The sequence below is a fragment of the Vulpes vulpes genome, chromosome 5 (assembly GCF_048418805.1).
Source record: "Vulpes vulpes isolate BD-2025 chromosome 5, VulVul3, whole genome shotgun sequence".
Classification (NCBI taxonomy): Eukaryota; Metazoa; Chordata; class Mammalia; order Carnivora; family Canidae; genus Vulpes; species Vulpes vulpes.
In genome coordinates, this window is record NC_132784.1 from 128,135,975 (window position 1) to 128,148,442 (window position 12,468).

Genomic DNA, 12,468 nt, shown 5'->3' on the forward strand with positions numbered 1-12,468 from the left:
ATCTATATCTATGTATATATCTATGTTTTTAAAGTTTATTTTTTTATTGTAACTCACATTTGAATCTTTAAAAACTATCTATGAAGGAGAAAGGTGGATAGACCACTGACGATACTTGTTTCTCCTTAGCCACAGGAACAAAGGCAGAGTTCAGACCGGGCCTCTGGGGGTGAGGCTCCTGACCCAAACTGACCCCCCTGCACTGAGGTCCCAATCACAAAAATTACAGTTTTGGTAACAGGTTCCTGGACAGTCTCCTGACCTACTTCCAGGGACTGCAGGGCTTCATCCAGGCTGCTCATCACTGCGGTGGAGAGGAAATCACCAGAATGAACATTCTCTCTTTCAAAAGACTTCATGGTTTCCAGGCTGAACATCATTGTGCCTCCACTGCGTCTCCCTCGGGGCTTCGCCGCCAAAATGCGAATCAGCCTTTGGGCACGCTTCGGGTACCGGCGCCTCCCCATGATGAGGATCTCAACCTCACCCTCGGAGTTGGGCTCTCTCATCTGGAGCAGGACCTTGAACTCCCGTTCGAACCCCGGGACGAGGGCTCTGCTTGGTCCGAAAGCCTTCTCCGGCAGGCGGGCATCCACATGAAGCACGGATGGCTTCAGAAAGTGCTTAAACCTACACCAGTACCGTTGAGTGTGGACAAGGAGCCAGTTCTTGGAGTGAGAATACTTCCTGCTGGCTCCTGAGCCGTGCGACCCGTGCAGGGTCTTCATCACGAAGGTGCCATTGCTGTACCCTGGACGGAGTCCGCAGGAAGAGACCTGTAAATACAGTTTTATTGAAGCACCAGCCACACCCATTTATTTAAGTACCTTACACAGCTTAGAGCCTAGGGTGGTGGCTGCTTTCCTTTACAGCCGCAGAGCTGACTAGTGAGAGAGACCACATGGCCTGCAAAGCCCCAACGATTTGCTCTCTGGTCCTGTAAAGAAAAAGTTTACCAACCCCGCTCTACGACGTGGAGTTCAGCTTGCAGGAGGGCAAGAGGGTGTTGAAATACACTTCTACACCCAAGGTGGCACTCCTCCACCACGTCAGCAAACCAGAAACTACACAAATTCCGTGTCCCCATAAATGTTGTGCTTGACCAGGGAACAGTATATCCGGCCAGCCCGTCCCACTCTGGGCCTACTCACCCCCAGCAAGTTGACGACGTGACCCGAGCCCGTCAGACACTTTCTCTTTGTCTCTTCGTTGTTCTTTATCCTACAGAAGCTTCTGTCTGCCACCCCATTTGGCGGTCCTCCAAAAGAAGACCATCCACTTCGGGAGGTGTTAAAGTTTCTGTCACCTAATTTGTCTTCTTTGATCATTTTCTAACAGGGGACAGGCCATATGGTTGGGAAACCGCAGATAAATAGATGTGGATGCATTTACAATATATTTGGAACAAAACTCAGAGAACTGGCCGTTGGTTTTGTGGGGGTTGGGGAGGAAAAACAATGGCTCCGAGGAGGTCTGCCTGGAGCCAGCATGGTAGCCTTGACCAGACTGGGAACACTGGGGGAGGGAAAGTTAGAGGACGGAAAACAGCGCTGGATTTCAATTCACAGGTTAATTCTCAGATGCCAATTAGGCCTCATTTGAATGGAGAAGTTAGAAGACAGGATGCTGCTTAAGCCCAGGAGAGGAAAGAGAGAAACCAGGAGAGAGTAAGGAAGATGAAAAGCCCCAGAGAGAAAAATTAGAAGAGGGATGATAGCAAGTGCCAAGCTGGTGATGCCAACAAGCCAAGGTTTCTGAAAAACCCCAAAGCTGGCCTTATCACCCAGAGACGGAAGGTAGGAGGACTGTCTCCCAGATCTTGGGGAACCCCACTTGCAGGGAGGTCTGGGCATGTTCTAGAGCCAAATACATACTCAGAGGCCTGACAGGCAACCTTTAACCCACAGCCGGTGGGGTGGGAGACAGATAGGGTCCAGCAGACCTTCTCCAGAAAGCAGCCAGGGGGTGGGGGGGGGTAAGGAGGGAGGTGCTGACCTCCTGAATTTGTCACATGCAGACAGGTGCAGAGCCAAATGCCCCCTGCATGCCCAACTCTCCTTTGGGCAAGATGTCCAGAGAGAGAGCGAGCCATAAAAGGACTCACTTGAGTGCCTTTTGTATATTTTTTTTGTTTAAAACCAATTTTATTGAGATATAACAATAAAACATATCCATCTTAAGTATATAGTTTTGAGTCCACAAATAACACACCCCTGTGGTAAGCACCACAACCAAAATCTAGACCATTTACTTCACCCCTAAAATTTCCCTCAGCCCCTTTGTAGTAAATCCCCACCCTGGCCCCAGCCCCAGGCAATTGCCGATAGGGCTTTCTTTCCATCCTTATAGATTAGTTTTGCCTGTTCCAATGTTTGTTTGGCTTCTTTCACTCAGTGGAGGGAGATACTTATATCGGTAGTTTATTCCTTTTTATTATGGATTAATATTTCATTAGAATGTTAGTATATATGCCAAAGTTTGTTTATTCATTTACCTGTTGACGGACAGATATTTGGGTTATTTCAAGTTTTTTTTTGCTATTATGAAAAGAGCCTTATTTTTTTCTCTTCATCTCAACCGATAATCACTTCCTTGCCTACAGGTGGGAGAGGAGAGAGGTCGGTGTTCAGAGTGCAGCATTTCTCACACATTAGTTCATAAGAATCTTATTAAATGATCTAAGTTAAGAGCACTTGCTAAATGAGGCACAGCAGCTGGTCTCTACCCCCCAGAGTTTCTGATTCAGTGGATCTAGGATGGGCCAAGAATTTGCATTTTTTTAAAGATTTTATTTATTCATGAGAGACACAAGAGAGAGGCAGAGACACAGGCAGAGGGAGAAGCAGGCTCCATGTAGGGAGCCCGATGTTGGACTCGATCTCAGGACCCCAGAGTCATGACCTGAGCCAAAGGCAGATGCTCAACCACTGAGCCACCCAGGTGCCCCAAATATGCATTTCTAATAAGATGTGCTGTTGCTGCTGCTCCAGGAAACACCCTTGGAGAACCACTGGGCTTGATGAACCAGGAAGTGGCCTGTCAGGTGGTGCTGTACTTATCGAAGCTTTATTTAGGGCAGCCCTGGTGGCTCAGCGGTTTGGCGCTGCCTTCGGCCCAGGACGTGATCCTGGGGTCCTGGGATTGAGTCCCATGTCGGGCTCCCTGCATGGACCCTGCTTCTCCCTCTGCCTGTGTCTCTGTAATTAATAAATAAATACATACATACATACATACCTTATTTATACACAGTCCTGATCACTTCTCAGGTATGTATAAGCCTACGATGGTTTCTCTTCACAGCTTTATGGAGGTATAACTTACATACCACAAATTCACTTAAGTATACAATTTGATGCGTTTTAGTAAATTTACCAAGTTGGACAATCATCAACACAATCCAGTTTGAGAACATTTCCATCACTCCAGTAAGATCCTTCCTTCCAATCTACAATTAATCGTTGCTCCCATTCCAGCACCAGACAGGCATTAATCTGTTCTCTGTCTTGATAGGTTTGCTTTTCTGGACATTTCCAGTAAATGGAATCGTGCAATGTGCAACTTTGTGTCTGGCTTCTTTAATTTAGCATAACATTATTGAGGGTTCTCTACATTGTGGCATGTATTATTAGTACTTTAAAAAATTACCAAATAGTATTCTATTTAATTATATGGATATACTGTTTAATTATATGGATAGACCACGTTTTGTTTATTCATCAGTTCATACACATTCATTCATTATTGGCCATTATGATTAATCCTTCTATGAACGTTCGTGTGCAAGTCTCCATGGGGACATATTTTTTCATTTCTTCGGAGTATATACCTATGAATGGGATTTCTGGGTCATATGGTAAATTTACATTTAACATTTTAAGAAACTGCCAAACTGTTTTCCAAAGTGGCTGTACCATTTTATATTCCCACTAGCAATAGGAAATGGGTCCATTTTCCTTAGATATGTTTGTTTTCTTAAATTTTTATTTTATTTCATTATTATTATTTCCTAAAGATTTTATTTATGCATTTGACAGAGAAAGAGAGAGGCAGAGAGAGGGAGCTTGAGCACAAGCAGGGGAGCTGCAGAGGGAAAGGGAGAAGCAGGAGTGTAAGCCCAACTCTGGGCTCGATCCCATGACCACAAGATCATGACCTGAGCTGAAGGCAGACGCTTAGCCAACTGAGCCACCCAGGTGCCTCTGTTTTTTTGTTTTTTTGGTTTTTTGGTTTTATTTATTTATTTTTTTTTAATGAGAAGACTAAAAGAGAATTTGAGATGAACTTTTGTGAAGAAAAGCATTCAAAATACTGTTTATTAAATACTTTAAGTGCACACACAAGAGGGTGGCGACATGTTTCTCTATACTGGTTTCAGCCTTGGCTGCACATTAGAATCATCTGTGGAGCCTTAAAAAAAAAAAAATACAGCTGCCAGGCTACATCTCAGACAAGAACAACAGTAGAGCAGAGTGGGTGGGTGAGCAGGCAGTGGGACTGTAAATCTCCCTGGTGATTTCAAAGTGCAGGCTAAGCCTCTCAGATTAAAAAGAAGAAAAGGAAAGAAAAGAAGAAAAGGAAAGGAAAGGAAAGAAAAAAGAAAAGAGAAAAGAAGAAAGAAGAAAAGAAAAGAGAAAAAAAAAGAAAAGGAGCAAATGGGTGGCTCAGTCGGTTAGGTGTCCAATTCTTGGTTTCAGCTCAGATCATGATCTCAGGGTCCCCGGATGGAGCCCCGCCTTAGGCCTTGTGCTCAGCGGGGAGTCTGCTTGAAATTCCCTCCCCACTCTCTCTCATTCTCTCTCAAAGTAATTAATTAATTAATTTTAAAAAAAAGATTGAGACATTCACTAAAGGTGGAAAAGCTATAGCTGAAGAAAGACTGTCCATAGGGCAAAGTGACATAGGGCAAAGTGATTGAGGAAGTTTTACGGCTCTAGAAGAACAAAGAATGCACTCTGTGGCAAATGGTAGCTGCTGTGATCATCCTCCTGGTGTTATTTCAACTTTTTCAGCCTTTTTGACCATGGAGGAGAGTAAAGGGTAATTGAAGGTAGCGTATGGGTGATGAACCAAGGGTTCGAAAGTCTGTGTATGAGAAGGGAGAGCTGCTGGGTGAGAATCCAGCAGGGAGGAGGGAGGTTCCCAGGTGGAGGTAGGGGGAAGGCTCCTCTGTTTTAACAGAAGGGAGAGCAGCACACTGAGGCAGGCAGTTGGGCATTTGGCTTGCTAGCAGGAAGATGAGGGAATTCCCATCTCTGTTTTTTCTTTTTCTTAGTGTGATGTAAGGTCATTCCCTAGAGAGTGATGTGTGAGGCTGGGGAGAGGAGTGGGGAGAGGATTTGAAACAGTCCTCACTGAGTGTGAAAGTCTATGTTCACCTGAGCAAAATAAGCAGGTCCACTGGGCAGGGTGGAGAGTGGAGCCACCGAAGGTCCTTCTGTTTCTACAGGGACACTGACCTCTATTTCTCAGCCCCTGGGGACAGGCAGGAGAGAGCAGATGGAGGACTGTGTCCTGAGTAACACAGTAGATAGCTCCACTGGTATTTAGAAAAGACAGAAGGGGTAAAGGGCTTTGGGGGTAAAGTAGGGGTGTTTCGAAAAGAATGGGCCTTAAAATCCAAGCTGGAAAAGAGATGGAAAAAGAATAAGCGGAAGGATTGAGAGAAAGTAGAGGGACCCTGGGCTGTGGGGGAGGTTGTGGGATGCTTAGGTTATATGATCATGCAGGTGGAGATGCCTAGGAACCGAGCCCAGGGACGAGTGGCTGTCCACGTGTGTATCTCCCTCCTTCCTACTCACTCACCTCATGATGCATCCACACGACACCTTTTACTAATGCTTCAGATGTCCCATGCCCACCCATCCAAGAAGGGTTTCCCAATCTTCATTTTGTCTGATTTTTCTGAATTATGTGACAGTGTTCTTGAAATGGTCTCTCCCACCAGGTTCCAAGACAGCGCACTCTCCTTATCCTTCCCCACTTCTCTGGCTCCTGCTTCTCAGTCTGCCTCTTCCTGCCCCTTGTACATGGGGGTTTCTGAATAGGGTGAAATCCTTAGCCTCGTTGTATCTCCTCCCGACGCAATCTCGTCCCTGCCTCATGGCTGTGGTCACTACTCCTCATCTTAGAAATTTCTTTTGAGCACTAAGCCCACATATCCAATTTCTACTAGTCATTTCCACCTGGATGTCCCAGAGGCTCCTCAAACTCATTTATTAACTTGAACTCATGCCTGACCTCCAAATCTGGTTCATTCCTGATGTTCCCACCTCAATGAACTTCACGTCTCTTGAGACAAGTCAGACCCCGAAGAGCCCTCTGTGACACCTCCCTCTTCCTCAACCTCCCACATTCCATCTATTTTCTTCCTAAATAGCTTTGGGACCCACCCACTTCTCCCCATCCCCAGCAGGATAATCCAGATCCAACCCCCATCACCTGTTGTCTCAACTACCTCGAAGCTTCTCAGTGGCTTGTCAGTCTCTAGGGCTCTCCTCCTCCAGCCCATCCCATTCTGCCTCCAACCCCAATACAAATCTAATCATACAACCCTTTACCTCAACCTCGTCAATTAGCTCCACTTTACACCTCTCTTGGAATAAATGTGAAAACCTGTCTGTGGTCCTTGGGATGCAGCTTGGCCTGGGCCCGCATCTGCTCCAGGTACGCTGGTCTTTGCTGTGCAGCCATGTGTCCTGGCTGCTTCTCTTCCAACCCTCCTGTGCCCAGCACCCGGTTCCCACCTCCTTAGGGGGACTTCCTGACCACTCCGCACCCGTCAGCCCTCCCCACCGCTCGCCGTCATGCAACACGGGCCTTCTTTTCATGGCGCTCCTCTTGGCTTGGAATTACACTCATTTGGGTGGTATTTGGTTAAATGTGTCTTCTCACGTCAGGCTCCAGGTGCCATGAGAGCAGGAACCACATCTGGTTTTGTTCATCTTGTACCCTCCCCACTTAGCAAAATACCTGGCTATAATGAGTGCTAGAAAATTCTTTTTTGGGGGTGGGGGTTAATTTGGAACCATAGGATTTAAGCATAAAAGGATACTAGGAATCATCTGCTTTCTGTCATTTTAAAATCGGAGAAACAGAGATCTGGAGAGGTGGGAGATTGTTTGGGGGGTGGTTTCACTTATACACACTCACAGTTGATGGCAGAGTTGGACTGTCAGTCCTGGTCTCTTTCTAGCTCAACCTGAGAACTCTTTATTTACCATCAATACTCTGGTTGTATTCTCTCCCTCTACTGTTTTTTTTTGTTTGTTTGTTTGTTTTAATGAAAAATCAAAGCTGTCCTTAAACTGTGCTCTTTTTGGTGCTATCCACTCAAAAACATCGAACCACTGGAGGCAGACAAAATGACACACTCTGGAGGGAGAGGGGAAAACCATTTTCAGGACACACCCCCATCCTCCCCCCAGCAGCCTGTGGCCGTGATGGGGTCCCCTGTGGGAACCCGGGGCGGGGGCACGCTCCTCCTCCTCCCCCAGCTGACCCACCACCAGCCATCCGCTGTCATCAGTAAGAGGAAGATGAACCAGGCCAGTGACACATGCTAACTCCCGGGGAGGTGGGAACTGGTCACAGAAAGTTGCGAATCCCATTTTCTCCTGCCACAGCAGGCAATCATTTTCTGCACCACCAGACCACGGTCTGATTATTAAAGGGGGTTTGCTATTATTAAAAGGGGGTTGTGCTATTTCTCCAGGGCCTTCATTTTCCAGCAATTCCTTTTGTACAGAATAAGGCACGGGGGCCCTCTGGTGGTAGTTTGTCGAAAAATCCCATGAGAGGGAGAGATTTGCTTAGCCTGCGGGAGAATTCTTTGTATTTCTCTCCCTTGCCTCCCCAAGCCATTCCCAAAATCAGACACTCAGAGGGGATCAGGGCCATTATAATAACCTGTCCAGACAGGAAGGCCCCAGTGGACCAATGCCTTTTGTGGTCAGGCTCCAGGGTGCCAGCCCCTCCTTGCTACACAGCTGTGACTAGTGGTGTGGCCTGCGGGTAAGGGCTGTGAATCTGGTACGCAGTGTGGAGTGGAGGTCCTGACTCGGTGTTCAGAGCGAGCGCTCTCTGGGATGGAAATGCTAAGATCTCTACAGCATTTTACAGTTGACTTGTGCAACATGCTGTTGTCCAAATGACTACAGGGAGGGGCAGCTCTGTGCCAGCAGGTCTCCTGGGTAGAAAGCTGGGCCCTGGGGGACAAGTGAATGAGAGCAGGTGGTAAAACAGAGGAACAAACCAGGCCTTGGCTATTTGCGGAGCTGGACAGGTGTAAGACAGAACAGGGCTGGAGAGGAGGGAGTGTGTACACACCCACACTACCTGCAAATGCCCAAACCACCTCTCCAGGCAGGAGAGGTGATGGAACCCAAGTTGCCTGTGGCCGAGGAGGGTGGAGGGTCCAGGCAAGAGGACGACAGGCCAAGGAGGGTGGAGGGTCCAGGCAAGAGGACGACAGGCCGACAGCAGGCACGGGGGATTCAGGCCGGCGGAGAGGTCGGCCTTCAGCAGAGGAAGCAGCACCCAGTTTCTCCAACTGTTTCTCTGAAGGCTGGCTATATCGCCACCTGCTCTGCACTAGAAGTTTCTTGGCCTGCTCCTATTTGAACAGCTCTGTAGTCTTCCATGTTCGGTTTTGTGTGGAGTTTTCTCTGCACGTAACAGCCTTCCAAAGGCAAAAAACCCCCCAAAAGTTTGCACTATTTGAAAACGTTAGGAAATAGATGCTTGAGAAAGTTCAAGATCACAAAGAGATCGAGACTGTTTAATAGCGATTTTTTTTTTTTTTGGATGGAAATCCAGTCATCTCTGCCTGTACTCTTACAATACACCGTTACTTAAACATTCACACTCCACTGGGAACATGACTTCTTACAAAAGAGAGAGGGACTTTTAAAACCACATTTAATTTTTAATACAAAATCTGTTGCACTATTACAGAAGTGACCCCTTCATGCACAGATAACTTTAGCGTCTACCGTTATGGAAGAACAAAAACTATTGTTTCCCCAAACCCCCCTCCCCCAAACATCGGCAAACTTAGAGTCACTTTTATCTTTGTGCTGTCAAGGCAAACCTGTTTTGTCTTTCTGTATTTCCACTAGAACGGTTGGTCTGTGAGAAGGGAATATGGAGCGGTGGAAATGGCGAGGCCAATCTTTACCTGGGAGGACTTCACACTGTGCTTTACCGACATGTAGCCAAGATGCCTACTGAGCCCCATGGGCAAAGCTCTGAAGATTTCATCTAGAAACCTGCTGTCGATATGTAGAAGAGTTCACTATTTCAGTTTCACAGCAAAAAAAGGGAAAATAAAAACCCAAAAGGTATTTAAGTAAATGCTTTCCAATCCCATGCACTGTACGACTTCAGCTGACTCCTTATACAGCACACGTCAACATTGGTTGCATGTTTATTGGTATCGACCACCTCTAAGCATATAGCATCTACACTTTCAGTGTATTTACAAATTCAACAAAATATCTACATATAAAAAGCTTTACTTAAAATTAAACTTGATGCAAGTTATGAGAAACCAATTTATTGGCAAATGAAACTGAGCATTCCTTCAACCATAGGTTGTTAGAGGATTTCATATTTGGAGGTAAGCCATTTATAGAGATCGTTGCTGAATACGGTAAGATATGTATTTTTATTTTTGAAACTGCAGGTGTAATCCCTTTGACTGTTGGCCTTGTTAGCACTCGTCAGATTTCTGATTTTCAGAAATGTGTCCCTAGCTATTTGCATACACACTGTTTAACGCTGCAGAGAGTTTCAAAAGCTGCCACCTAGCAAAAGGCCTGGAGAAAAGCATTCCTGTCGGCATGCTGTTGTATGCTTCTGGTTTGGGAACTACTGCTTTTTAGTTTTTTTTCCCAAAAATTCCCTACCAAATCGACAGCCTTCTGACCTGATTGGCTTGTTTTAATAGAAACCACAGAAGACCACAAAACCAGCATGCGCTCCAGGTGGCGCTAAGGCTTTTTCTTTTTATAGGGGCAATGCTCCTTACAATAAACTGTCTGATTAATTTTATTTTCATGCTTCCTTTCTTTCAGCATTGGCCATTTCTGTGATCTCTGCTTTTTAAGAGTTACTTTTGGACAATGACAGTAAGCTGGGATTCCGAGTCGACCGTGCCGACGGATATGGAAGGCAGCGTGTTATGGAATGCTTATTGTCTGAAGGCACTGCATGTGTCTTGCCCTGTGCTTTCTGGAATAATATCTGAAACTGAAGTGGAGTGATTGGTTTTCGATTCTTTCGGTCTGGCACACGTGCCCAAATGCATTGCAACACACACTGTTTATGCCTAAAAACAACTGAACATAGAGATGATGTAAGAAGTAGAACACTGTACTGCGGTAATACCCGGAGGATTAAGAAGGCTACGGAGTAACAGGGGCAGGGGCCGGTCACAGAGTCTCAGTAAGCATCAGCAAATGCGATGGTCATCGTGAACTCATATAGCAAGGATATCCTGTACATACTGTTGCTAACAGTCTCCCAAAAAGACTAATGACAGCTAGACATAGAGTCACCAATTTCACAACAATGTCCACAAAGACATTGGAGTTCTAGAGAATACTACGGTAACACTCTTGACAATGAAAACGGAATTCGCATTTCAGGGGTTCAGCTGAGGACAGTATAAACAAAGTTATCAAACCAGGTTTTAATAAGGTACACAGGTATTCCTTTATGTGTGTAGCATTTTTCATGCATCACATTGAACTGTATCCTGAAGAGCAAATAAGGTGATCAGTTGAGGATGCTGTAATTTTTTTTTTATCAGTTCTGAACAAGAATACCTATTTTGGATGAAAAAGGATGTACTTTGCACTGCAGTTCACATTAACAAATCATTGGACCGAGTCACGTCCTTGTTTGAAACTGCTCTCATAATATTAACATACAGCAGAACCCATACTTTCTGTCTCTGTGTGCCTAGTATGAGAAGGCAGACAAACAAGTGCTGAAGATGAACGTTCTAGAGAGCTGGGATATCGGCCAAGAGCTTACAGATCAAACAAAGGAATTCATGGCATTGACAGGAGAAGGTGCCTCCGAGCTTTCGTTTCCTTCAGCTGGTTCTTTCTCCTTCTTACCACTGTATTGTCCGATAAAGGAGCCGTCTTCATTGAACTGGCCATTCACCCCCTCTCCATAGTCAACTAGGCTGTCATCACTATCTTCCTTCTTCACTGTCCTGTCTGAAGGTGTTCGACTGCCTTTTTTCAAAGGCTTGTGGTCTTCTGCATCACTGGAAGAGAGAGAAAACGTTTTTGTCGTGATCGGCATTTAGGGGAAATGTTTTTTGTTCTTAACGATCATGCATGCAGGTTACGATAAAGCAAGTGGGGAGCCTTGCTAGCCAAACCTAATCGTCAGGTGGACTCCAAAGACTAGGATGTGGTTGGGATGAAAGTCAGGTGCAGGAATGGTTTAATCATGAAGTCTTCAGGAGGTGGATGGCTTCTCACTGCGCATGTCAGTATCAATGACAGATTCTCACTCCCGATTTGGAAGCAATTCAAAAATAGTCACAGGCATTAAAAAAGGAAGAACTGCGGAAAGTGGGAAATCATCTCTACTTTGAATTCAAAAGAGGGGAAAAGCTTATGGCAAGTAGAGAAATTAGTATGTTAAACTGTGTGAGATCGTGGATTCCCTGGATATGAATGGAGAATGATTTTGGTTAAGTGTGAAATATGAGGGGTTTTCTTTCCTGAGCAAGAGGAAGCAAAAATCCTGCTTTTCAAATAATTTTGTTACGGAGTGCAGGCCAGACTTGTAAACTTTAACCTTACCTTTCAAGAGACCTAGAAATTCCATTAAAAGGATGCAGAAGAAACAAATGAAAACAGCCTAAGAAGAAAAGCAAAATCCTTATACTGATAGTAAACAGTATGTTGTTTTTTTTTTTCTGTCAAAATTTTAGTTAATGGGTAAGGACTGATTAATTTGGAAAGAGACACAACTGAACTTCAAAGCACTGCATTAGTACTATGAGGGGCATGTCTATATATTCTAAAGAGCGTGAGTGATTCAAAAAATGTCAGAGCAAATTTTATCTCTGTGCTCTCTTCTCCCAGTGTGGGATGTAGCCTCTCTGTGTGTCGGATGGGAATCTGGGGAGCATAATTTTCAAAACATTATAGAACTCAGCTTTTCCCCCCCTTATTTCTCCATGAAATCCTGAAGCACGCCATCAGGGCGTAGGAGAGTATGTGTTAGAACATCTGCCTACACTGTGGTTGTGTCACTAGGATGCACGGTTGACCGACTCTTTCAAAGGTAATATTTGGTTTAAAAAAATAAAGAAAAAAAAGGCATTCTATTTCCTTTCAAAGGACAAAAATGCAAGGCAGAACAGGACTATAAGCAGTGTTAGTGAAAAGTGGAAAGGCTTAATGTCAAAAAGAGCTTGCGTCAGCTGCCGTATTTCTCCTG

General features: G+C 45.2%; 1 protein-coding gene across 48 annotated transcripts in view; it reads right to left on the reverse strand.

The window, feature by feature from the left end:
- Positions 1 to 8,748: 8,748 nt before the first annotated feature.
- NRCAM (neuronal cell adhesion molecule) overlaps positions 8,749 to 12,468 on the reverse strand; it is a 274,938-nt gene continuing 271,218 nt past the window's right edge. For all 48 annotated transcript variants that reach the window (XM_072760017.1, XM_072759997.1, XM_072760002.1 and 45 more), the window contains one exon: positions 8,749 to 11,278. In XM_072760017.1, the coding sequence (XP_072616118.1) occupies positions 11,041 to 11,278 (238 nt within the window). In that variant the 3' untranslated portion in view covers positions 8,749 to 11,040. The remainder of the gene's footprint in view (positions 11,279 to 12,468) is intronic.